This window comes from Panthera tigris, chromosome A2, assembly GCF_018350195.1.
Source record: "Panthera tigris isolate Pti1 chromosome A2, P.tigris_Pti1_mat1.1, whole genome shotgun sequence".
Classification (NCBI taxonomy): Eukaryota; Metazoa; Chordata; class Mammalia; order Carnivora; family Felidae; genus Panthera; species Panthera tigris.
Window position 1 is genome coordinate 75,540,044 of NC_056661.1, and position 27,930 is coordinate 75,567,973.

The 27,930-nt window shown below is 39.6% G+C and overlaps 1 protein-coding gene across 4 annotated transcripts in view; it reads right to left on the reverse strand.

Moving 5' to 3' along the window:
* Positions 1-27,930, reverse strand: part of NME8 (NME/NM23 family member 8) — a 54,358-nt gene that overhangs the window by 22,610 nt on the left and 3,818 nt on the right. For 3 of the 4 annotated variants that reach the window (XM_015537889.2, XM_042964156.1, XM_042964153.1), the window contains exons 5-11: positions 24,509-24,580; positions 19,416-19,532; positions 16,555-16,621; positions 15,136-15,209; positions 12,128-12,220; positions 10,582-10,769; positions 2,739-2,914 (exon numbers count right to left, since the gene is read on the reverse strand). In XM_015537889.2, coding sequence (XP_015393375.1) covers positions 2,739-2,914; positions 10,582-10,769; positions 12,128-12,220; positions 15,136-15,209; positions 16,555-16,621; positions 19,416-19,532; positions 24,509-24,580 — 787 coding nt within the window. The remainder of the gene's footprint in view (positions 1-2,738; positions 2,915-10,581; positions 10,770-12,127; positions 12,221-15,135; positions 15,210-16,554; positions 16,622-19,415; positions 19,533-24,508; positions 24,581-27,930) is intronic. The other variant, XM_015537891.2, reaches the window with a different exon arrangement.

Sequence of the window (27,930 nt, forward strand, 5' to 3'; positions counted from 1 at the left end):
ATGATCTCATGGTTTGTGAGTTCAAGCCCTGCATCGGGCTCTGCACTGACAATGTAAAATCTGCTTGAGATTCTCTCACCCTCTCTCTCTCTGCCCCTCCCTGCCTTGTGCTCTGTCTCTCTCAAAAAATAAACTTAAAAAAAATTTTTTTGAAAGAAAGAAAATAAGACTTTCTTTGATGAAAGAAAATCAATTGAATTTATTGCCACCAGACCTGCTCTTAAAAAAAAAGTGCTAAAGTTCTTTGAGTAGAAGGGAAATGATATCAGAGGGAAACGTGGAACTTCCAAAAGGAATAGAAGATAACAGTAAATATCTGGGTGAATATAATAAACATTTTCCTCCTCTGAAGTTCTTTAAAAAGTCAGCACTGTTGAAAAGCAAAAAATTACAACACAATTTTTGGTGTCTTAAGTGCATATTGCTAAGTGAAAGCAGTCAGTCTGAAAAGCCACATACTCTATGATTCCAACTGTATGACATTCTGGAAAAAGCAAAAACTAGAGACAGCAAAAGATCAGTGGTCACCAGAAGTTGGGAGGGAGGAAGGGAGAACAGGAAAAGGGGATTTTTTTAGGGCAGTGATTCTATTCTGTGTGATACTGTAAAGGGGATACATGACATTATGCATTTATTAAAAACCATAGAATGTACAAAACAAAGAGTGAACATTATTGTAAACTATGAACTTCAGTTAATAACATTTCAATACTGGTTCATTAATTATAAAAATATTTCACCATAATATAAGGTGTTAATTGGATAAGCTGTTGGAAGGGGGTGGATAGGGATATGGAAACTCTGTACTATCTTTCTTAATTTTTCTGTAAATCTAAAACCTTTCTAAAATATGGTCTGGTCATTTAAAAAATATGTCCATATTTTAAAGGATTTAAGAAGGAAAACAAAGCTAAGACATTCTAAAGAAGAAAATTCTAGGCCCAGATAAGTTTCCCTGGTAAATTCTAATAAACATTTAAGAAAGACGTAACATGAATTATACATGATCTCTTCCAGAGAAGAGGACTGACAACTTCTTATCTCACGTTTATAAGGCTTGCGTTACCCTGACACCAAAACCAGATAAAGACACTACAAGAAAGGAAAACAACAAATATTTCTCATGAATGTAGACACAAAACGCCTCAACAAAATATTAAAAAAATCAAATCCAGCTATTTTTAAAGAGAACAATAGACAACCAAGTGTGGCTTTTCTGAAGGACGCAAGGCCAGTCCAACATTCAAAAATCAAAGTAGTTACCGTATTCTCAAACTCAAGAAAATAAAATATAATCAGATCAGTAGATACAGAAAAAATAATTGAGAAAACACAATATCTATTCATGATATTAAAAAAAAAAAAACTCCCCAAACTAAAAACAGGTGGGGTTTTAAAAAATCAGGTGAGGGGTATATTAGAGCTAATGTTGTGCTTCACAGTAAAAGACCGAGTGCTTTGCTGTAAGGTAAAGCATAAAGCAAGCCTAACATCTTGCTAGCATCAACAGAGAGTTCTAGCTAGTTCAATGAGGTAAGCGGAAGACACTTCCAAAGAAAGACGTAAAACTGTCTGCGTTTGCAGATGATATTACTGTCCCCGTCACGGGCTCTTGGCCTGATATTTTGTCCTGCAAGGGTGCGTGTGACAATGTCTGGAGATATTTTTGGTTATCACCCTGGGGGCGGAGAGGATGCTAGTGGCATCAAGTGACAAGAGGCCAAGGATGCTTTTAACATTTTACAGTGCACACGATAATGCCCCTTTCAACAAAAGAATCATCTAGCCCCCAACGTAAGTAGGTCTGAAGTTGAGAAACCCTGGTCTACATAGAAATTCCTAAGAAAATTACACCAAAGCTTCTAGAACCAACTGAGTTTACCAAGTCAAAGAACATAAGGTCAATATACAAATATCAACTGTATTCCCGTATACCAGCTATAAAAAAGAACTAAGAGTGTGCATGTATGGTGTGAATTCTTATTCTGTCATATTCCCCCTGCCAGGTGAATATGGGATAAGGTTAAAAATAACTAGCACCCTGGGGAGCCTGGGTGGCTCAATTGGTTAAAAAGCATCCCACTTTGGACTTTGGCTCAGGCCATGATTTCAGAGTTCACCAGATTGAGCCCTGCATTGGGCTCTGGGCTGACAATGTGGAACCTCGTTGGGATTCTCTCTCTCCCTCTCTCTGCCCCTCGCCCACTCACACTCACTCTCTCTCTCGGTCTCAAAATAAACAAACTTAAAAAAATAACTAGCACCCTTCAAGTGCCAGGCACTTTATGTTTTCTCATTTTTTTTAAGTATGCTCTACTCCCAACGTGGGGCTGAAACTCATGACCCCGAGATCAAGAGTCACACGCTCCACCAACTCAGTCAGCCAGATGCCCCTCATTTTAATCTTCTGAATTTTATACATGAAGAAATAGACTTGGTAAAGTATCAAATCACACAATTAATGAGGAGGTGCATTAATTCAAGGCATTTCAGATATAAAGTCCAATCTTTATTATATAATAAGTCCTACCATATTAAAATCTACTTTAACAAATTCAAATGTTAGAAAACAATTTGCAAACTCTTTACCTACAAAAATGTGTTATTCTTTATCATTGAGAAATTAGATTAGTATTAACTAAATTTCTTATTTCAGGTGCTATTTTCTTCAATGTTAAATTTTAAAATAATAGTCTTTGATGCAATTATACTAGGGTTTATTTATACTTATTTCTTACCTTTCTTTTCTTGAAAGAGATCTGGTAGAAGTAATGCCAGGATCTTTTCTAATTTGAGGTTTTTCATACTTTTAAAATCTGGGAAGAACATATCAATAAACTTATTAACGTTAGCTATACTCTCTTCAATATCACAGAGCTGAGATATATGTTGTCTTTCCAGATATTCTTGTAAACTGTGGAAATCCAAAATGTAATTTAAGATTATTATAAGCTGAAATTTAATAACCATGCCAGAAAATTAAAACTGGTAATAAGTTCACAAATACTTTAATGGTTTAATAAAATAAACAAAAATTAAATTTTCATGTAAAGTTGTATCTTTCTATCAAATCAAAAAATATGCATTTAATTCAATTTTTTGTTGAACCAATCCAAAACTCAATTACATGAAATCACGTATGTTTTGACTTTTTGGGAGGATAAAGAAGACCAACATAAAATATGGTTAAACACGTTTTTCTTTCCTTCATGTTAAGCTTTCCAGGTAGTTTCTACTTTTCTTAAGGTTGTCTTTGAGTCAAGGATCATTTAGAAGAACATGGTGTGTTTTCAAATACATAAGACATTTTGGTCATATTTTAAAAAAATTTTTTTTTTAATATTTATTCATTTTTGAGAGAGAGAGAAAAACACAGAGCATGAGTGGGTGAGGGGCAGAGAGAGAGGGAGACACAGAATCCAAAGCAGCCTCCAGGCTCTGAGCTGTCATCACGGAGCCCGATGCAGGGCTTAAACCTACAGACTGTGAGATCATGACCTGAGCCGAAGTTGGCCGCTCAACCAACTGAGCCACTCAGGCGCCCCAGTCATCTTTTAATTGTTTATTTCCAATTTTATTGGATTATAACCAGCAAATGCGTGTGGTGAAATCTTAATTTTAAAAAATGTGTTAAGGCTTTCTTGTAAACAAAGAAAATGTATGTGTGGGATTTAAGGCTACATATATTTATAGAGTATATGTAATTCTATCAGGGCACTTTTTGATGACTATATCTACTTCATAAATGTTGTTTTCACATCATGTCCTTCTTTATTAAATTTAGCACTTGTAATGTTCAATTCTAATACTTTATTTTGCCTGGATATATATATATATATATATATATATATATATATATATATATATATATATATATCTCCCTTTAATTTTTTCTTTGTTTCTTTTTAAAAACAAATTTTTAATGTTTATTTATTTTTGAGAGAGAGAGACAAAGCATGAGCAGGGGATGGGGCAGAAAGGGAAATACAGAATCCAAAGCAGGCTCCAGGCTCTGAGCTGTTAGCACAGAGCCTGACCCAGGGCTTGAACTCATGATCCGTGAGATCATGACCTGAGCCGAAGTTGGATGCTTAACCCCTGAGCCACCTAGGCACCCCTGTGTGTTTCTTTTGAACAGAATGTAGATGAGTGTGTTTTTAAAACTTTTTATTTTGAAAAAATTAAATTGGCGGAAAAGTTGCAAGAGTATGATAATGAACTCTAGAGTTACCAACTGTTAGCATTTTGCCACATTTGTTCTCTCTATCCCTCTCATCCCCCTCCCCTCTCGTGTGTGTGTGTGTGTGTGTGTGTGTGTGTGTGTGTGTGTGTTGACTGAACCATTTAAAAGTAGGTTGCAGTTTCAGATTCTGTGTCTCCCTCTCTCTGTGACCCTCCCCCGTTCATGCTCTCTCTGTCTCAAAAATAAATAAACGTTAAAAAAAAAAAATTTTTTTTTTAAATAAAAGTAGGCTGCAGATATTTTAACCATTCACCCTCCTAAATACTTCAGGAAAGTTTACTTGATATAAAACTTTTATCTCATAAACTGTTCATATTCAAATTTCACCAATCATAAAATACTGTCCCATCAATAGTAATTTTTCCTAATCCTGGACCATACATTGCATGTAATTGTCCTATCTCCCTGGTCTCTTTTAATCTCTAACAATATTCAGCCTTCTTGTCTTTCATGATATTGACATTTTGAAGAGTCCAGGCCAGTTGTTTTGTGGACTATTCCTCATTTGGGATGGTTTCAAACTACTGGATGGACCAATAGTTTCCTATTACTTTCAGGATACGAAACTGTGTCCTTGTCACAAGATGATATACGCAATGTAAGTTTTTCCTATTGTTGGTGATATTAATGTAGTTGAAGTGATATCTCCCTTCAAAGCGTTTTCCCCATTGAAAAGCTACCATTTCCACTTTGTAAATAAGAAGAAATCTGAGATGACACAATCTGAAAGTGTATATATTTTTCACGGAATGGTTTTAGCACCCATTGAGGATTCTCCTCTGTGTCAATTGTTACTATAATGGTTTTTAACTTTTTTTTAACTTTAACCTTGTAATCTCTGTATTTCATGGGATAATTAACCTTTTCATACTTAGTATAATAGCCATATACTTAACTATATTCCCTCCATCTTACTTTATATATACTATTTATTTTAAATTATACTTTCTTCTTTTTTCTTTCTCCCATCTGCTGGTCTGAGCAAGTTGCTATCCATTCCGTGGTATTCCCTTGTTAACATAGAGGTCCCATGTATACTCATCCACTGCATTAATGGTCACCATCTTTAACCTGCTTCCGTAACCAAACGCATATGTTCTGAGTATTTCCTGCATCCTGGCACACACTATTTCTCAGCTCTAACACTCCACCCATCTCCACTTCTGCAAACTCAAAAAAGAACCTTAAAATGCTGTGTTACTTCTTTATCTCATCTTTCTCCTCTCTGAGGAGAATTGTTTCCCTTCGCTTTTTTCCCTCAGATGGAAGTATCTCTTTTCATTTTTTGTTTGGACAAGTCTTCCCTCAAATATCTTCCAGGAGATATATTCCTAAGCATGTCCCTAAACTTTTTCCTTTGCTCCGCTAGGTAAAGTGGAGCATCTTCATTAAGATGGGGGGGGGGGGGGTCTGTTTCTCTCAGGAGTCTGATGACAAGTCCCATGCCAGTCAGAGATTTGTCCTTGTAAGTAACTTATTCTCAGTTGCTGCCAGACAGGCAGTTGGTGGAAAGGGATTACCTAAAGTGCAAGTCACTGGGGGATGCACTGTCTCTAAGAAATTTTAAACCATTTCCTTTATTTTTTTTTTAATTTTAATGTTTATTTTTGAGAGAGAGAGAGAGAGAGAGAGAAAGCAGGGGAGGGGCAGAGAGAGAGGGAGACATAGAATCCAAAGCGGGCTCCAGGCTCTGAGCGGTCAGCACAGAGCCCGACGTGGGCCTCGAACTCACGAACTGTGAGATCATGACCTGAGCTAGAGTCGGACTCAATCGACTGAGCCTCCCAGGCGCCTTAAGCCAATTTTTAAACTAAAAGTTGGGCTGCTTCTTAGCATCACCATGCACCAGCAATTCTAAATAGCATTAGTGGTATGTTACTACTCCTCCTTGAAAAAACAAAAACAAAAAACTTTTCTCCACATTCTGAATAATTCCTGTGGTTATAATGTGTTAAATTTTAATAATATATGTGTGGGCTTCAAGTTGGCATTTTTATTATTTACATTTAATAAATAGTGTGCTCTAGCTTCTACTCTGCATATAAGAATCAATTCTAAAATAAAGAGCTATTGGCAGATTGCAATTTCTGGAATTTATCAGGAAACAGGAATTTTACGTATCTCTATTGACATCCAGTGAAGATCAATTTTGAGAATGTCACTAGCAAATCATCAAAACTTAAGGCTTGCAAACAAAAATTGCACTTTGTTTCTGTGATAGACTAATATATATAAGTATGCAAATGTTTTCCTTTCTAAGAAAACATATTAATATAATTAAACAGTATTAACCTATTGTTTCATTTTTGATATTATAATATTCATTTTTTACTTTTTGCTTCTATGTTCATATATACACAAAATTTTGTAAAGGACAATTTTCACTGTTTATGGGTTTTTTTTCTGGCTATTATTGTCTTGCTCAATAGCTAGTACTAAAAATAATATTGTCATGGGCCGCCTGGGTGGCTCAGGCAGTTGAGCGCCTGACTCTTGATTTCCGTTCAGGTTGTCATCTCACGGTTGTGAGATCCAGCCCTCTGTCGGGCTCCATGCTGGTGGAACCTTCTTGAGCTTCTCTCTCCCTCTCCCTCTGCCCCTCCCCCCACTCACTCACACTCTCTCCCTCTCAGAAAAATCCTTTAAAATTTTTACAAAAATAAAAATAATATTGTCATATAGAGGAGAGGGGTGTTAAGGAAATTATCTGCTTGGGGTTTTGGACATCCTAAGTACACCACGGGCTGTTCTTTGTCTCTGGAAATGACATATAGTGTGTCTTCCCAGGATATTCCCGTATCTGTGTTTCTCTGCATCAGTCGAGACTGGGCCACCATAAACCCTTTCAGTCGGCAAATGCATGTGTTTCTTCGTTTCAGGAAATTTTTTCCCTATTATTCGTTGAGTTATAGCTTGTTCATCTGTTCTTTCTTTTCTGTATGGAATCTCTCTTATTAGCACATTGAACTTTCCAGTACATTCTCCACGTTGTTTCTGGTCTGCTCTCATGAAGTCTGTCTCATTTTTTTTCTGTCCTTTGAGCTACTTCTTGTATCTGATTCTCCAAGGCATTAAACCGAGTCTCAAATGACTATCAGACTGAATTTAGAGTTCAAATCATAATTTATTTTATAGTTCAAATGGGAAAGTCTCTTTTTATGTGTATGTAGCACTTGGATCGCAAGTATTACTATGATGATAACTCCTATTACTATTATTTTATTTGAGGATTTTTCTATCCTTAGTAGTTCTTTTTCACTGGGCTTCTGTTCTGGTGTTTGTGTAGATCTTCCTTTGGCCACTAGGCTCCCCTTGGTAGACAGTCATTTTTCTTGGTTTGTTTATGGGGGCTTACACCTGGTTTTGAGTGTCTTAGGTGATGGAAATCCTATGGCTGAAAGGCCAGAATGACCTCTAGGCTACCAGCGAGCAGGTTGTTGTTCCTCTGGTAAGAGCCATTATGGAGCTGGTCCTCAAAGGCAGGGCATTTCAGTAATCCCACTCAGCTCCATCTTGGGCTTTCAGAAGGTCAGGAAGGCCCAGTGAAGTTCAGTGTCAACCTGGTCCCGGGAAGTCACAAGTCTGTGTTTGTTCTTCCCAAGGCTGGTGGTTTTCTCCAGATTCTTGTCCCCTGTGACCTGTCCCCTCCCCTTCTCTTTCGTTCTGTACACAGAGCTCCAGGCCTCACCTGTGGCCAGATGCTTATTAGTACAGGTTCCCTTTGATTCCAGAGAGGCAAGAAAGGTCTGGAGATGGGAATAGATAGTAGGGGTATAGTATTCAGACTGCTCTGATCCAAGAAATACTTTTAAAGATTATTTTAGAAATTGTACCTATTATCTTTAATTTAAATGAGAGTTTTATAAAAGAAAAACCTGCTCTCTACAAGCTATGTCATGTATAGGAGATAAATAGGTTACTAAGAATACAATAGACACTTTGTGTGGCCAGAGAAATGCAATATATTATAGGAGGTCGGAACTATCATCTTTACTCAGTCATAAGGATTTAGAGCAAAAGAGACTTTAGAGATCGTTTAATTTTCACCCATCTCTGTATCCCCAAGACTTGGCACGTAGCAGGACTTTAATAAATACTACATAAAGGAAGGATGCATAACAGAATAAATGAGTGAAGGAAGGAAGGAAGGCAGGAGTGAATGAATTAGTGAAGATGGCCAGGAACTACTTATATGACTCTGGACAATGTAGCTAATAGAACCATGCCCTTCCTCTTCTGTAGAATGACAAGAAAGCAGAGATAAAGGACTCTGACCTTTGCGTTCTTAATATACTGATTAAGGAGACAGACGTGTAAACAGATAATATACGTGCCATAATCAGAAGTCATCATGAACAAATTTGGAATGCGGATGAAAACCATGGATGCCTGAACCATTTTCCTGATTCCTACTCCCTCCTCCCGGCCAGCGATAGGGTCCAGCGGGCAACTGACAACACGAAGAAAGTTCTCCCAAACCATGTGGGTCCACATGTGAGTTTTTCTCCATTGGGCAAACACTCCAACAAAGACAGGGCGCTCTGTTCACGTTCACAGAAGGAGGCACCTACCACTCCCAGTCTAATTGTCCTGCTTTTAATTTCCCTTCTTCCTCACCCACCAGTACTCCCTTCTCCCAATACCCATAGAGGAAGGTGAGGAGGCTTTGAGGTGGGGGAAGGGCGGCCATAAAGAAAAACAGTGAACAAATGGGTACATCATTCATGAGAGTTTTAGTTCTTTATCCTTTAGGTTTTAGATTTACTTAAAAGATGAAAGTAGCAGGGCACCTGGGTGGCTCAGTTAGTTAAGCATCCAGCTTCAGCTCAGGTCATGATATTCCGGTTCATGAATTTGAGCCCCGCATCGGGCTCTATGCTAACAGCTTAGAGCCTGGATCCTGCTTCAGATTCTGTGCCTCCCTCTCTCTCTGCCCCTCCCTTGTTTGTGCTCTCTCCCTCTCTCTCTCTCTCTCAAAAATAAATAAACATTAAAAAAAAAAAAAGATGACAGCAGCTGTACACAGCCCCTGTTATGCTCTGCCTCCAGAACAAAAGCTATGAAAACAGATTCCCAGACAAACGAACTTGAACCCCACCACTCCATGCTGCCTACTGGTGGCCACTGCTCAGAGTAACGACGGGCCAAACGCAAACGGAGTCTCTAAGTTCAGAAAGGAAATACCGCAGACTTTGCCAAAGCAAGATTAACACATCTCACTCCATGCCCACCCTGCCAATTGCCTAAATTGTTCATCTGATTATGCCGGTATCGAACGTTTGGAGACAACTGCTTTCCAAAGTCAGATGTGACACAGACTTGCCCCAGAACAATGGCACCAGTGGAATACTGACTTCTTTTATGCCAGCTGCTAACAATGAGGGTTTCACAGGACATTTTTTAATGGCTCAGAAGTCCTGGTATGAAGCCTGGTATCTTTTTGAGCACAACTCTCCCCACCAAACCTTCCCTCTGACCACTGACCATCATTCCCTGTTAAAACTGTGAAAGTAAGTACTACTGTTTACAAAGCTCTTTGTCAGCAGCCAACTTACCTATAAGTCCCTCTATCCCACTCAAAACTTGCAACGAATGACATTAGTTCCTGCTACCTAAAAAGCATCGGTAGGAACCAGCAGATGTAGCTAGTCAAGAAAAGCTACTGCACACATTAATAGGACAACAAGGAAAGTTCTGGAGATTCCTGGCCAGAAAATGCAGTGAAGATGCTCTGTCCAGCCACATGATGAAATCTCAAGACTCAGAGACTCTCACCCACCTTTCTTTCAGACATAGTTCCAATGACTCTTGGGTGGACTTTCTGAGTCTTCGGGGGAATAAAAGGCACAAACGCCAGTGCATGAAACCGGGACTGTATATATTACATTCATTTTCAACTATTTAAAAACCCATCAGTGAAAACATACAACCATTCAGTTCTTAGCAATTCATAACCAACTGCTGAAAGTAAGAGGGGAGAGTACATCTGATGTCTTTAGGACCCGGAGCAAGTGGGAGTGAATGTGGGGAGACAGCAGAAAAGATAGACCTGGCAGGGATTACACATGGTCCCAATCTATCCCTGGGGCCCCAGGTTGGGAGGCCACACTGGTGTGCCCAGCTTTAGAAAGACAAACGTAGACTGTAATCCTCTTGACATACACTTTCAGGGAAATCCCAGCTTTGCCGAATATACACTTTTTTAGACTGACTGGAAGAAATACTTGTGGTTCCAACGTAAAAATGTGTGTTCTAAATGTGTACCTCAAAATGTGTTTGAGGTATTTGGACACTACGCTTCACTACGTCTTCATACAATGTAAATGGTCTCGAGTTACCTGTACCGCTTCTCCTTCCTCAGCGTAGGTGGGGCCACCTCATGGTGATTATCCTCATACACTTTAGTTTCAGTCTCGGGATTGGGTTCAGTTTCTTCCCAGGCAGGCTGTTTTTCATTTCCTTGAGATATCACTAGAATATGGCTCAGGCCATTTGTCATAAAAAGGACAAAATCTTCAAAGTCAGGCTACAAAATAAGAGGATAAACTACCTACTTCAGGCTTCTGATATGGATCGACAAAAATGGCAGCCACCACCCAACTCAAGCAACATCCTCCCCTTCATGATCACAGGGCAAGGGAGTGTTCTCTTTATAAGCCCACTGCTAACAAACACATCTTTGAAGGATAAAGGTTCACAGCTAACAGGGATTGATCTTAAAGATGATCTAATAACCATTCTCGAACTTCAGGATGCTTCCAGATCATCTGACGGGGCTTGCTGAAACACAGATTTGGAAAGTCCAATCCCAGAGTTCATGATTCAGTAGGTTTAGGATGGGGCTTTAGAATTAGATTTTCTCAAAAGCTCCCAGGTGATACTGAGGCACCCGGTCCAACCTTTTCCTGGGGCCAAGAGAGATGGTTGGAGTGTCACAGCCAGCTGACAAAGTGCTGTTCACTAGAGCTTTCTCTGATGACAAAACACATTCTGTGCTCTCCAACATAGGTAGCCACATGCAGCTACTGAGCACTTGCAACTGAGACTCTGAATTTTTTATTTGATTTGGTTTTAATGAATTTAAATTCAAACGGCCACAAGTAGCTAATGGCTACCATATTGGACAGTACATTTCTGGAAGCTATGTCTTCTGACCCCTAAATCACTGAACTTTCTCGAACACAGCACTGTCTTTCTTAATACTCCCCCAGGCAAAAGAGAAAATAGCTCCAGACACAGGCTTTCAGATAATGAAAGGATTAAAGCTTCCCTGTGAGCCTTTATGACAAGGAGCCTTCAACCTGGGATAAAAATCTATCGGAAAGTCCTGGCTATTCACTTCCAGAGGCCAATGCAGAAAGTCTGAGAGGACATAAGTTAAATAGGTCTTCACTCCAACAAAATACAATTGGACCATCTGCTTTCGCTCAGCTGCCACTGTTTCTACTGGAGACTGCATCACTGCCTTCTTTGGCATTACCACGATATGGACACCAACAGGACAACAGAAGCTTATTTGGCTAGTTAGACTTATCCGTTTGTTTTTCTAAAATAAGGACTCAGGGGTGCCTGAGTGGCTCAATCGGTTGAGCGTCCTACTTCGGCTCAGGTCATGATCTCGCAGCCTGTGAGTTCGAGCCCCGTGTCGGCCTCTGTGCTGACAACTCGGAGCCTGGAGCCTGCTTCGGATTCTTGTCTCTCTCTCTCTCTCTCTGCCCACCCCACCTCCCCACCTCCCACTCATGCTCTGTCTCTCTCTCTCTGTCAAAAATAAATAAACAATAAAAAAAAATTTTTAATAAAAATAAAAATAAAATATGGATTCAAAATATACACTGTATTTGAAAACACAGTGGCTTTTTTTTTTTTTTCTAATTTTCTTACCTGGTCTGCTATTCGACTGTAGAAGTCCCTTACTTGCTGTTCAGTGAGCACTCTCTTATCCTCTATTTCTATGACAAATCCTGCCTCGAGAATCTTCCAGTAGAGGAAGGTCAGATCCAGACGTGTTATGGGACCACATGTAAAACAAGTCAAGGACATTTGTTTCCTGTGCTTAACAGATTTGAATGAGTTTTCAGGTAAAATACTTCAATACGATCCATAAGGCACTAGGTTTGAAGAGGCTTAAAAATACATGAACAAAGAAGGCCCTTTTCAGGCCTCCTATATTTCAGTTTTTAAGCCTTGAACCAGAGACTCCACAGTATTTCTATTATTTAAGTGACTTTCCCCAAAATGTGAAAGAACTAACTAAATTTCAAGGGAAAATACCGTGTTCTGAATCATTCATAAAAACATAAATTAATAAGCATTTTTTTAACCATCTATCTTCAAAATCGTTTTAACATTTTTTAAAAGGCCTTCCTTTGTTGAGGCTTTAACTCATAATCTAGTCTAGTTTATAGCAAAAAAAAAGAACTATCCAAATGATGGGGAAGGATAGAATTTAACATTTAGTCGTGATTTATCATTAAAAAAACCCTTAAATTAATGATAAATCCAGTTTGTGTGCCACTCAAGTATGGTAAAATGAAACAAAGAGAAGTTTTGAGACAAATAAGACAAATCTAATGAGGTACTAAATGATGAAATATAAGTATAATCCGGGTTCAAAGCAACTCAGGAATGACATCAAACAACACCAATAATTTGAGCTCTTTTTGACCTGGGAGTATCCAGCACCAGGTACCTTTTGCTTCTATTATAAAAGTCAACACCGGGGGCACCTGGGTGGCTCAGTGGGTTAAGGGTTCAACTTTGGCTCAGGTCATGATCTCGTGATTTGTGTGTTCAAGCCCCACGTTGGACTTTGCGTTGACAGCTCAGAGCCTGGAGCCAGCCTGCTTCAGATTCTGTGTTTCTCTCTGCCCCTCCCCAGTTCATGCTCTCTCAAAAATAAATACATGTTAAAAAACAAATGTTTTTAAAAGTGTTTTAAAATAAATAAATAAAATAAAATAAAATAAAATAAAATAAAAGTCAACACGGTACTTGTTCTGCTTTCATTTGTCTCGTTGATATGGCAGAGCATTACTTACATCTTTCTGAACCCTCTTCTGACTGTCCCATTTGAGTAACTTCTAAATATTCAAATCATGTCTTTGTTACATTACTTAGAGTCTGACAACAGAAAATAAAATCCAAGAAATATTTAAACTCGATAACTTCTCCTTTACCCTAATTGAAAAATAGAGTGTGCTCATTTTCTTTCTATTCAAAACATTCTTTTTTTTTTAACATGAAATTTGTGGTCAAATTGGTTTCCATACAACACGCAGTGCTCCTCCCAATAGGTGCCCTCCTCAGTGCCCATCACCCACACCCCCCTCCCACTCCCCATCAACCCTCAGTTTATTCTCAGTTTTTAAGAGTCTCTTATGGTTTGGCTCTCTCCCTGTCAAAGCACTCTTTAGATTTTTTTGTCCTGTTTGTTATTAGCCCTTTACTGTATTCCACAGAGGTGAGGTATTTAGGAGATACTTGTAATTTACATATCTGAAATTTTATTTACTATGTCAAAACAACAAAAAGATCAAGATGAACTTATGATTAATTGTACTGCCCCAACTTAAAAAGAATTATAGAATCTTGAAAAATCGTTACTGTGTCCTAGCTATTCAAACACATTCGAATAAGGAAGAGTAAATCATTGCATTGTGATATTATTTCTTAAAACTTTATCAAGTGTAAGAAACATATGGGGGATTGGGGTACAGTTTTGTGCCCCCCTAACATACACACCAAAATCTGGAAGGAAAGGGCTACCCTTAGAGAGTGATATGACTTAAATCAACTCACAAATGGAAGAGACCATAAATACTATGATCATGGACCATCTACTTTAGTATAGTTCAGTCAACGAGAACACTGCTGTAGCTAAAGAAAGAATGCATGATGGGAAGTTCATCAGGAGACCTCCAATCCCTCCTGATAGCTCCCTAGGTGACACCCTCTATTTCACAGACAACATTCTTTCAAATTTCAATTTACTGACGCTGTTTCAACGCCAAGTCATTGTTAAGGAGTCAGCAAAGTACTGCCTCGTTTTGGAAATAAAGCCTGTTGGAGTGCAGCCACTCCCATTTGTATACATCCTGCTTATTGCTGCTTTCTCAATGCGATGGCAGTTAAGCAGTGGTGACAGAGATCATATGCCCCACAAACCTGAAACGGTTACTCTCTGGCCCTATACATCTGCTGACCTTTGGATTAGAATGCAATTTTCGGGGCGCATGGGTGGCTCAGCCGGTTGAGCATCCGACTTCAGCTCGGGTCATGATCTCACAGTCTGTGAGTTCAAGCCCCGCGTCGGGCTCTGTGCTGACAGCTCGGAGCCCGGGGCCTGTTTCAGATTCTGTGTCTCCCTCTCTCTCTGCCCCTCCCCTGTTCATGCTCTGTCTCACTCTGTCTCAAAAATAAATAAACATTAAAAAAAAATTTTTTTAATAAAAAAAAGAATGCGATTTTCCTCTTAAAAAATTTATTTTGGCTCTAAAGCAAAACAATAAATGCTTCCTTACACTCCCATGTATCTAAAAAGGACCCTGCATTTGTCACAACATACAGGAAACAAAACAAACCAATGTGAGCTTATAACAAGTTTGTGTTGCTAATAACTAAACGGGAAGAACATGTGTTATCATCCAATATGAGGGCTATAATTTTTATCATTAATATTGGGCACTGGTAGAGCAGAGTTATTTAAATAAAGATGCTTGAATAGGCCCAGCCTTGGTAAAGACAATACATTCAGAGCCTTTAAAGATAACTAGCACCAGAAATTTGTTATGTTCTATTTTACTCTAAACAGTAAGCTTGTCTCTAAATTGACAATTAAGAGGTTGTTATGCTGCAATTAATTTAAAGTAAGGTTGGAAAATATCACTTACTTTTTTTTTAATTTCTAAAGATTTTCTAGCAATCACAGCATCGGGCTTGATAATAGCAATACTGTATAGTTGCTCTAGGGAAAAAAAATAGAAGAATTTCATTTTCTTGACACAAAGTCTAGATAATGAAGGATTTGGCAATTAGAAATGTAAAATATGGAGTGCCTGAGTGGCTCAGTCCGTTAAGCGTCCAACCTCAGCTCGGGTCATGATCTCACAGTTCATGAGTTCGAGCCCCACATCAGGCTCTGCGTTGACAGCTCAGAGCCTGGAGCCTGCTTCGGATTCTGTGTCTCCCTCTCTGTCTCTGCCCCTCCTCCACTTATGCTCTCTCTCCCCCTCTCTCAAAAATAAATAAACATTAAAAAAAAAATAAATGAAATGTGAACTGTTAATGTCCAGTGCATGTGCGTCCATTGACAGCTTTGCTCTTATTACAGCATTCCAACTACCAAAGAGTTTCTGCTTAGAACCAAAGTGCAGCTCCTATCTTTGCATGCAGGACAAACATTCACAACAATTGGTGGTCCAGAGGCAAAAAGAAAAAAAAAAAAGTTAGGTGGGCACTAGTTATTTTAATACAATGGGTTAAAATCACACCCATGATCCATCCAGCTCAGTATCACTGATGAGTAGAGCTACAATGCAAGCAAAATTACACACTGATGGACTTGACCATCTACAGATTTATCCACATTTATCTACACACTCTTCTTTTTTTTAATTTTTTTTTAAATTTTTTTTTTAATGTTTTTATTTATTTTTGAGACAGAGAGAGACAGAGCATGAATGGGGAGAGGCAGGGAGAGAGGGAGACACAGAATCGGAAGCAGGCTCCAGGCTCTGAGCCATCAGCCCAGAGCCTGATGTGGGGCTCGAACTCACGGACCATGAGATCGTGACCTGAGCTGAAGTCGGACGCTTAACCGACTGAGCCACCCAGGCGCCCCTCTACACACTCTTCTGATGAGTTTTTAGTGCATAATAGCTCGCTGAGCATGCTGTTTGTCTCTGCTCCAAGGTATGAACACACACTCACACACCTACACAGACAATCCACACACGAGATCGTTAACTGGAAAGTAAACCGGTGTGTGGGTCATTGAGGAAGAAATTGTTTTCATGAGGTTCTGGAAGATGATGAAGGATTAAATAAGAGGAAGCTGCTGTCTAGTTAGTCACAGGGGACAGGAATGCCCGGTCCCGGGTAACCTCAGAAAGGCTTCAGAAACAGAGACCAAAGGAAAGGCAAGAGGAACAAAAAAGTTTGCTTTTTAATAGCGGAATCTCATATTAGCCTACCAGTCCCTTACCAATGACATTGATGTCACCACCAGCTTTTTGTTCTTGCAAGTAGTGCCTTAATGAGCATCCATGTACATGAATCCCTTGCCATTACTTTGAAGGAAATTTACTCACCAGCACTTTCATAGGGTGATTCCTCACCATCTTCCGCATCTGAGTCCACAAACACAATTTCATGATACTGTGGAAGAGAAATGCAAGTCGAAGTTATATTTTAATATGATAGGAAAAGAATTTTTAGAAATTTTGTTTCTAATAAATATCTATAATCCAAGGGATAGAAGGTAAAGTGGGAATGTGCCTGCATTTATCTAACACTACTTTTCCTGATCTTCCCGCTAAAATAAAATAAGGAATGTTGAAAATGATTGGGGTGGGAAGGCTATCAGAAATCATGCATATATGCTGTTTGGAAAATGATCAACAACCAAAAAACCTTAAAATTTAAGAAGAACACAAGGAATAAAATAAGAAAGAAGCAGAGATTAATAAGTAAGAAAGCGATTAATACACAATTATCATGTTATAGATCAAAAGGGCATTTGATGAGTTTCTAGATCTAATCCTGACCATTACTCTTGGTAAACTAGCAACAGCAAAAATACCTCCTTAACTTATAAAAAAAAAAAATTTTACTGCTCAAAACAACAGCCAATTTTCTACCATAGGGTAAAAAACTAGGAAGGATGGGGATGGGGTGCCTTAATTTTTTGAGAATCCCTTAAAGTGCTTCTGTGATTCTGTTTTAACTACTGGAAAGGTATAGACATTTACATATATACATTTTTTGGCAAGAGAATGCATAATGTCAGAGTCTCAATGAAATAAAGACCCCCAAATGTATGGAAATGACTATACTGGAAGCATTTGTTCTTACTATAATCAGGAATCAGATAATCATGCCAGCTATAACTTCAGATTGATCTGACTTTATAGTTGCTGAACGTATGCTGGCCAGTAGGGCAGCCACTAACCACATAAGATTATTTCAGCCTTGAAGTGAAATTAGTCCAAATTAAGATGTGCCATAAGTGAAAACTACACAGCACATTCCAAAGATTTAATATGAAAAAAAAATGATTGTAGAATACCTTATTTTCATATTGAGTACATCCTTAAGTGGAAACCTTTTTAATACACAGGATTTAAAATTTGTAATTTCACTTCTTTCTTTTCTGTTGTTTTCAGTGTGACTAGTAGCATATTTTCAATCATGGATGTGGCTCACAACATGACTTGCACTTTATTACTATCAGACAGGGTTGTGCTAGACCAGACAATTAGATAAGAAAGCTAAATAGCAAAAGCAGTCAACAAAATGGAATAATAAAAATAAATATATTAATACACTTCTTACATTCACACTGCTATTAGTTAAAACAGGATATCATCCTGTGACAACAATCAGACCAACAACAATACAAACGCAAAACAGAGCACACATAGAGAAAACTGGATAGAATTAAGCCATTAGGAGTTTATATTCAGGAGTCACTCTGCCTGACATGAAATTCTGGTTTCACCATCTACTGGCTGCCTGTTTCTGGGGAAATGACTCAATGTTTTTAAGCCTTGTCTTATTGTTTGTAACTCTCTCACAATATTTCTTGAGATTCCCATTCAAGATGCCAACATAGAAGGCTCCTGAACTTACCTCCTCCCATAAACACGCCAAATCTACAGCTATATACAAACAAATTTCCTCTGAAAGAAACCCAGAGAAAGCCTGAGCAACTCCTACCCATCTGGTAAATGAGGGGGGAAAAAACCATATTGAAATGGGTAGGAGAGGTTGATATACAACTCGACCATAAACTTCACCCCCACCACAGGGACACACCATTGGGAGGGAACAACCAGCATCTCCCTGAGGAGTGAAGGGTTTGGACTCCACATATAATGCCCCAGATTTTAAGACTTCCAACTGAGAGACGGGTCCCCAAAATGCCTGGCTCTGAAAGCCAACTGGGGCTTGTGTCCATGAGTCCCAGGGGGTCACGGTAAACAAACAGTTCTTAACAGGCCAGTAAGAATGGGGTGTGGCCATCCTATCAAGGCTCAGGGTACCAGCAGCTCAATGACCTGCACAATTTTTCTCTGAAAGAAGCCTATTTGACACTCTTGAAAGCTGTAGCCTGGGAGTCAAGCTCCTAAACTAACACAAAACTAGCAGCTGACTGCAATCCTTTCTGGAGACCAGGGAGGCAAGCAGGCGCCATCTTTGTACTTTCTCTCTGCCTGGATCCAGGTGGCTGATATCCACATGAACATGGCTTGAGCACACACCTGGCACCCCACCCCAAAAGAACACATCCTTTTATAGCCTGGTTCTGGCAGCCAGCAGAGCTAGCGTTCGTGGGTTCAGCACACCCGGCAATGGATAAACCATCCGTACAGAAAATCAGTGAGAAGACACTGGACTTAAACTATATGTTAAACCAGATGGACTTAACATTTTCAACACATTCTGTTCAAAAGCAGCAGAATATACATTCTTCTCAAGTGTACATGGAACATTCCCCAGGATAGATCATATGCTAAGCTGTATCAAGCGTCTTTTCTCACCACAATAATAGGAAACTAGAAACCAACTATAAAAAGAAAACTGGAAAATTCACATATCTGTGGAGATTAAACATGTTACTGAACAACCAATGGGTCAAAGAAGAAATCAAAAGAGAAACTAAAAAATACCTGAGACAAATATTTAAAAAAAAAAAAAAAAACAAAGGGCGCAGGTGCCTGGGTGGCTCAGTCAGTTAAGCACCAACTTCGGCTCAGGTCACGATCTCAGTCCGTGAGTTGGAGCCCCACGTCGGGCTCTGTGCTGACAGCTCAGAGCCTGGAGCCTGCTTCAGATTCTGTGTCTCCCTCGCTCTCTGCCCCTCCCCCACTCATGCCCTGTCTCTCTGTCAAAAATAAACATTAAAAAAAAATTTTTTTTTTAAAAATAAAATAGTAATCTAAAGTATTACCTGAGGGCGAACCATTTCACCTGCTTCAATTTTCCTCTCCTCATCAATCAAATTAATAATTTTTTGATTAACAAGTGGGGCATTTGCACCAATGATCTTTGCAATAATTTTGCCATTCTATAAGGGAAAAGAAAGCATAAAGGAAACTCATTTTCAGGATAAATCTGGAATTCAACTTGACTAAGTCACCCCATGTGGCCTCACACCCCCATCAATTCTTTTTAGCTATTACAATTAGCCATTTTAATCTTTTTTCTTCATATTTATTTATTCATTATTCATTTTGAAAGAGAGAGAGAGTGAAAGAGAGAGAGCAAGCGGGGAAGGGGAAGGGGAAAAAGAGAGGGAGAGGGAGACTGCATGCTCTGAATACATACTGTCAGTGCAGAGCCCGACGTGGGGCTCAATCTCATGAACCACGAGATCATGACCTGAGCTGAAATCAAGAGTTGGACACTTAACCGACTGAGGCACCCACGCACCCCTGCAATTAGCCATTTTAAAATAAAGTATTAGTGATGTAAAAGTACGTCTTGATTTAAAAATCCCAGCTCTTTGGGGCGCCTGGGTGGCTCAGTCGGTTAAGCGGCCGACTTCGGCTCAGGTCACGATCTCGCGGTACGTGAGTTCGAGCCCCACGTCGGGCTCTGTGCTGACAGCTCAGAGCCTGGAGCCTGTTTCAGATTCTGTGGCTCCCTCTCTCTGACCCTCCCCTGTTCATGCTCTGTCTCTCTCTGTCTCAAAAATAAATAAAAACGTTAAAAAAAAATTTTTTTAAATCCCAGCTCTTTGAGTTCTACTTCCACGTTGCCTGTCCTCCTTCAACCAAAGGCAAGGCAGCCCTGAATTACATTCAACAGTTCTGTACAGGCCTCCCAACCTTGCCTTCTCTAATTATTATTGACACTATGGCCCCTTTCATCCATCTTTCAACGTATATTTACTAAAATCTGTCTACTGGCACAATACCAGGCATGATGGCATCGAATGGCAGTCCTGGTACATGGCCTAATTACATCACAAAAAAGGAGGAAAGAAAAACCAACACAGACAAAATATGTAAAATAACAATCATGACAAGTACCACCAAGAGAGGTACAAAGCACTGGGAGTATCTACAAGAATTTGTCATGGTCAAAGAGATCAGCAAAGGTGCTTACTGATATCAGGGTTAAAATGTGTAAGATGGGTAAGAGATAAGTAGGCAAAGTGGAGAAGAAAGAGTATTCTAGACAAAAGGGATAGAGATGCAAAGGTCCTGAGGCCAGAAGGGAATATGGCAAATGTGAAGGCCAGCTGAGAAAGTGAGGGGATGCCTGGAATGAGAAAAGGCCCAACAGTGAAGGGGAACCAGACCATGCAGAGCCTTGTGGGTCATGGAACAGCATAGCCTTTAACCTAAATGCAGTGGGAAGCCTTAGGCATCGTTTAAACAGAGGCAGTGACCACAATTAGAACTGTTATTTGTAAAGATCCTTTCACCTACCATGTTTAGAGTCAGAAGGGAGCAGGAGAAGATGTTTGTATACAAAGTAGGGCTATCCTAGAGGTGATGATGAGAGAGATGATTGCTCAGTCTATGGCTGTGGTGACGGAGATGGAAAGAACAGAAAGATGCAGATGAGTGTGAGAAAGACTTGGGTAATGAAACTGACAGGTCCAAGGTCTGGAGTGTTTTGGGTGTGATGTTTTTGTCAAGAAAGTAGATAAATTAAGATGTTAAGCACCAAATGAGGTGACACTTAGAAGACCACATTTCCTGGGGATGGCGGGGTGGGGGACGGGTCTGGTGTTGGACCAGTCCCTTGTGAGACGCCCTTGAGACACCCAAGAAGGATGTCAGAACACCAGTTGCATACACACCTCTGGAGCTCAAAGTATAGGAATCGGCTGAAGATGTAAACTTGAGTTCTTTATATACAGGTGGAGACAATGGAAACTGTGTGGAGACAATTTTCTAAGGAAGGTATTAGCATGATAAGATCAAAATTTACTGGCTGAATTAAGAAACGTAAACCTGCGGGGCACTTGGGAGGCTCAGTCAGTTGAGCGTCCAACTTTGGCTTAGGCCATGATCTCCTGGTTCATGAGTTCAAGCCCCATGTCGGTCTTTGCACTGACAGCACAGAGCCTGCTTCAGATTCTCTGCCTCCCTCTCTCTCTGCCCCCACCCCTGCTCATGCTCTCTCTCTCTCTCTCAAAAATAAATAGACATTAAAAAAATTTTTTAAAGAAAGGTAAACCTGGAAAGGTGATGGAGGGGAATAGCATCTAGGTAGGCAAAAGGGAAACCAAGTAACAAAGCCAAAAGAAGCCAATGTTTCAAAAAGGAGGGCATGGCCACCACATTCAATACATGTGAGAGGTATAGCATGATGAATCTCAAAGTGTCCGCGTATTTAACAACAGGCTGGTAAGTGGGTACATTGGCAACAGCAAATTTGCTTGAATAATCAGACAGAAGGCAGATTGGATGGGTTGAAGAATTCATGGAATGTGAAAAAAAAAGTGGAGTAAAACTAAATATACAAACTCTTCTGAGAAATTTAGCTATGAGGTAAAAAATGTGGGTGATAGCTGGAGAGGGGTGTGGCACCAAAGAAAGTATTACTTTTTAATTGGAAATATTTAACCATCTTCAAAGGACATTGAAAGGATCCAGGTGAGAAAGGCTTAAATAAATACTGGCATTCTAGTTACCATTCCCCACTAAAAGGAACTTTCCAACAATTCTGGGGGCCTTCTAAGGCGCCTTGCAAAAGCCTTTCCTGCGGAAAGTTGCTGAAATGAATTTCTTGTCAGCTAAGGGTGGGGAGCAATACAAAGAGCCCCCGTGGGGACATTTTTTTTTTTTTTAAAGAAGGGATGATGTGATCGGGATTGTGTGCTCACAGACTAGATTCTTAGATAAAGGATTATAGGTGTGGTTATTGCAAGGAGCGATAACAAAATCTGAGGCATAACTACATGAGCAACTGCTTGAGGTCCACTGGAGAAAAGTTTACGGGCAGTTAGGGCGTCAGGAATTGAGAGGCCAGGATATTGGGCAGGTTGCCAATGTGGATGCTGAAGTCCCTGGGGTGACGGCAGGACACGGGTTTGAAAGGAAGCCTTTGAGGCACACGCCAAAGTCCTCAGTCATCGACAGAACTGATTTGAAGTCCAGTAAATGACAGGAGTGTGGGTGGGGGGAGAGGAGGTTTAGCCAAATAGCTAAATTAGCAAGGAAAAGACCTCTAACTGGCAAGGAAAAGCAAGTTATCAAAGTAAGAAGAAGTAAAGGGAATACCAATTCTACTTCTGGCCTCAAGACACATAATCTGAGACACCAGTCACCACTCTGGGCTGCAGAGAAACGTGTCCTAAGTTACGAGCCAGATTTAAGGTAAGTCAAGGAAATGTCTTGAGGCCCAGAGCCGCGACTAAAGAGTTTAGGAGGTGTGCTAATTGCTTCTCTCAATTCCAGACATCACACAATGAAAGGGTTTTTGTGAGCGTGGGGGGAGAACGGGAGAACTGAGTCAGGAAAAGAAAATTCTGAGCATTAGAAGGATGAACACTGCACGATTGGGAAGAAGGGAGGACTCCTACTCCTGGCACTGATTGCAGATAAGATAGCCCAGATAACTGGGCTGGATGGTCCAGTCAAGGAGGGTGGGTCTACTGAACAGGCCTGACTAACCCTGCAGGGTGATGATGGCGGTCCCAGAGCTCCAGCCTCTATGTGGCCGTACCCCTGGCCAGTCTTCCTCGGTTCCATGTTCCTAACTGCTACTGCTACGAGTCTCCTCACTGTTCCTAATACTAGCCCACCAATCCCATCTCTGGGTGTTACCCACTCTGCTTCCGAAACTTTATCTAGGCCCAGGGTCAACGAACAGTGACCCAGCACAGAGACTGCATTTTGACAAAGCTAAAAAGACTTACTACCTGACCCTTTACAGAAAAAGCCAGCTGACGCCTCATCTAAATCATCAAATCCTACATGTCCAACTGAGAGCAAGATCTGAAGGCAACGTCTAATATTCAATGAACCTAGGAATTCAATTCCTTGAAATAGTTGCAAGGGACTTATTTAACAGAAGCAAAAAGTTATATCCAAGAAATGATTTTTTTTATGTTTATTTCTTTTGAGAGAGTGAGCAGGGGAGAAGCAGAGAGAGAGGAAGAGAGAGAATCGCAAGCAGGCTCCACGCTGTCAGTGAAGAGCTTAACACGGGGCTCCATCTCATGAACCATGAGATCATGGCCTGAGCCAAAATCAAGAGTTGGGCCCTTAACCAACTGAGCCACCCAGGCGCCCATACCCAAGAAATGTCTTTAAATAGCTATTTCTAATACAAAAAAATAATAATAATCGAAGTATCCAATAGCAGAGGAACAGTCCAAGCCCTCCCTGGGAAGCCTTTCCTTACTGTCCCCACTTCTCGGGTTCTGTAGTAGCTACACTCCAGGCCACATAACTTGGCTTTTAACTGTATATACTCTCCTTCTAGAAAACAGCCCTTACCATGTCTTCCTGATTATCAAAGTTGTATTTCATCACAGAATATTTGGAAAATATTAAAAAGTATAAAGAAGAAAACTCAAATATTGCATCCTTCCCCCATACATAGAAAACCGCTATTAACAATTTGGTGAATACTCTTCCTGTCTTCTTCCTTCTACACATTTCTACATACAGAGATCAAAGCAACATATATTATAAAATAGTGATCATATAGGTATTTCCTTGTATTTCTATACATGAATACTTACAACCAATTCTCTCCTACTACACATCTAGGAAATTTCTCATTTTTCACTCCTGTAAATAATCATTCAGCATACCAATTTCTGATTATTTCCTCAGGAAAGGTAAATACTTATTTTTCTCTTTCCTGATAAACTCAGTGTGTGGTAGTCTAACCTCCTCAACCCATTACAGGCTTCTAGAGGTCACGTTACCAAATATATTAATAGACAAGGAAAGACAAGGCAAAAAAAAAATCAGCAATTATTATAATCAGAAAATAATAGTACCACGGTAATTTTACAATATTTAACTGTAAATTGGAAACTGATGATATATTTTAGATGATGAAGATACTTACGACACTAAAGAGAAAAACAGGTTCACATTTATCTCTAAATGACTGCAAAGTTACAATGTTGTCAGCTTCTGCCTGAAAAAAAATATATGTTATATAATAATAAAAGAAGCTATATCCAGGTCATGAGATACACAAGGTTGAAAACAATGCAGATCACATAAAGTTTTTATTGTGATGTTTCCTACAGCATTTTCTGAGGATGTCACATGTGTTCTCAGGATCAAACCGTACACACTGGTGACTCAGGCCGTGGGTCAGGTAGCCTCGACCTTACTTCTCACTGCTCACCTCTGTGGTACCCAGCCTGTGGCTCAACTCACCTACTTCCATTTGTCAAACCACACCCACGCTTCCTCCCTCCTCACCAGCTCTGGCCCTTCCTTTTCCAACCCAGGTCAAGTGTCCCTCCTCCAAGAATCCTGTCTTGCTCCCTCCTGCTGTAAATCCTCTCCTGCTCTACCTGGAACTTTCCTGCCTCCCTTGGGGGCTCCAAGGTCCCTTTCAGCAATGCACCGCCGCCATATGGGCCTGTCTCACTTCTTTCAATCAGATCTACGAGGTTTCATCTTCCTCTTTGCACATCACCCTCCTTCTGCATCGGTCACGGAGCTTACGGGGATGTCCACTCTCACCACTGTTATTTAACATGACACTAGATGTCCTAACCTCAGTAATCAGACAACAAAAAGATATAAAAGACATCCAAAGCAGCAAGAAGGAGCCAAACTTTCGCTCTTCACAGATGACATGACACTCTATGTAGAAAACCTGAAAGACTCCACCAAAGCCTGCTAGAACTGATATACAGATTCAGTCAAGTTGCAGGAAACAAAATCAATTGCATTTCTATCCACCAATAATGAAGGAGCAGAAAGAGAAATCAAGGAATCCATCCCATCTACAATTGTGCCAAAAACCATAAGATATCTAGGAATAAACTTACCCAAAGAGGTGAAACAGCTATACTGTGAAAACTATTGAACACTTATGAAAGAAACTGAAGAGGTTCCAAAGAAATGGAAAGACATACCATGCTCATCACTGGAAGAACAAATATACTATCCAAAGCAATCGACACATTTAATGCAATCACTATCAAAATACCAACAGCATTTTTCACAGAGCTAGCACACATAATCCTAAAATTTGTATGGAACCACAAAAGACCCCAAATAGCCAAAGCAATCCTGAAAAAGAAGAAACTGGAGACATCACAATTCTGGATTTCAAGCTATATTACAAAGCTGTAGTCATCAAGACGGTATGGTCCTGGCACAAAAACAGACACATAGATTAGTGGAACAGAACAGAAAACCCAGAAATGGACCTACAACTATGTGGTCAATTCATCTTTGACAAAGCAGGAAAAAATATCCAATGGGGGAAAAAACGTCTCTTCAACAAATGATGTTGGGAAAACTAAACAGCAACATGTAGAAGAATGAAAATGGACCACTTTCTTATACTATACACAAAAACAAATTCAAAATGGATAAAAGACCTAAATGTGAGACAGGAAACCATCAAAATCCTAGAGAGGAACACAGGCAGCAACCTCTTTGACATCAGCTATAGCAACTTCTTACTAGATACGTTTCTGGGAGCAAGGGAAACAAAACCAAAAATGAACTATTGGGACTTCATGGAGATTAAAAACAAACCAAACAAACAAAACAAAAAACTTCTGCAGAGTGAAGGAAACAATCAACAAAACTAAAAGGCAACCCATGGAATGGGAGAAGATATTTGCAAATAACATACCTGATAAAGGGTTAGTACCCAAAATCTATAAAGAACTTATCAAACTCAACCCCCAAAAAGACAAATAATCCAGCTAAGAAATTGGCAGAAGACATGAACAGAGATTTTTTCAAAGAAGACATACAGATGGCTAAAACACAAATGAAAAGACGCTCAACATCACCCAGCATCAGGGAAATACAAAAACAAAAAACAAAAAACAAAACCCATGAGATACATCTCACACCTGTCAGAATGGCTAAAATTAACAACACAGGATGTGGAGAAAGGGGAACCCTCTCAACACTGTTGGTAGGAATGTGAACTGGTGCAGCCACTATGGAAAACAGTATGGAATTTCCTCAAAAAGCTAAAAATAGAACTACCCTATGATGCAGTAATTGCACTAGTAGGTCTTTATCCAAAGGATACAAAAATACTGATCCAGAGGGATATGTGCACCCTGATGTTTATAGCAGCATTACCAACAATAGCTAAATTCTGGAAAGAGCCCAAATGTGTCCATCAACCATTGACTGATGAATATTCTCAGCCATAAAAAAGAATGAAATCCCATCATTTGCAACAATGTGGGTGGAGCCAGAGAATATTATGCTAAGCGAAATAAGTCAGAGAAAGACAAATACCATACGATTTCACTCATACGTGGAATTTAAGAAACAAAACAGATGAACATAGGGGGAAAAAGAGACAGGGAGAGGCAAACCAGAAAACAGACTCTTAACTATAGAGAATAAACAGAGGGTTGTTGGAAGGAGCGGAATGGGCTAAATGGGTGATGGGCATGAAGGAGGGCACTTGTTGTGTTGTATGTAAGTGACGAATCACTAAACCCTCCACCTGAAACTGATATTACACTGTATGTTAGCTAACTTGAATTTAAATAAAAACTTGGGGGAAAACAACAAATTTCAAGCTGTTGTGATCAATAACTGTATATTAAATATTATTGTTTTCCTCCATATTAACACAGCATCCCTTGGCCAGCTGTCAGATCATTTGGTAGGGTCTTCTCTAAGAGATGGTTTTTGCAACCTAAGGCAATTGTTTTCAAACTGGGATTTCTGCAAGTTCCTCAACCACTGGGAAGAAGCCAAGAGAGGGTCTCAGCCCTGTCAGCCAGAGGCACTGTGTTGTAATTTTTTTTTTTTTAAAGCATGCTGGAGTCTATGTTTCTTTGTCTTTTTTTAAAGCTTCCACAGTTTAGAAGAAAGAAAAGGAAGGAGGTAAAAGGTACTAATCTATAATATTAAAGGACAGAAGTTAAAGATTATATTTAAAAGTAGCCTAAGACACCTGGGGGGCTCATTTGGTAGAACATCTGACTCTTGATATCAGGGTTGGGAGTTCAAGCCCCACCCTGGGTACAGAGCCTACTTAAATCAATAAATAAACAAATAAATAAATGTAGTCTAGGTATCATTATTACAATGTTCATATTGTAGTAAAGTATTAACAATTAAAGGATTTAATAATATTATTAAAAACTAAAATAAAGAGTATTACTGAATTTTTATATATATAGATAGATACAATGTTAGTACAAGTCTTCAAGTCTTTTAAAAGGACACATAACAAAAAAAAACAAAAAAAAACAAAAAACAACAAAAACAAAAAACTGTACTGACCATTTAGCTTAGGGTGACTTCAATAGGTAATCA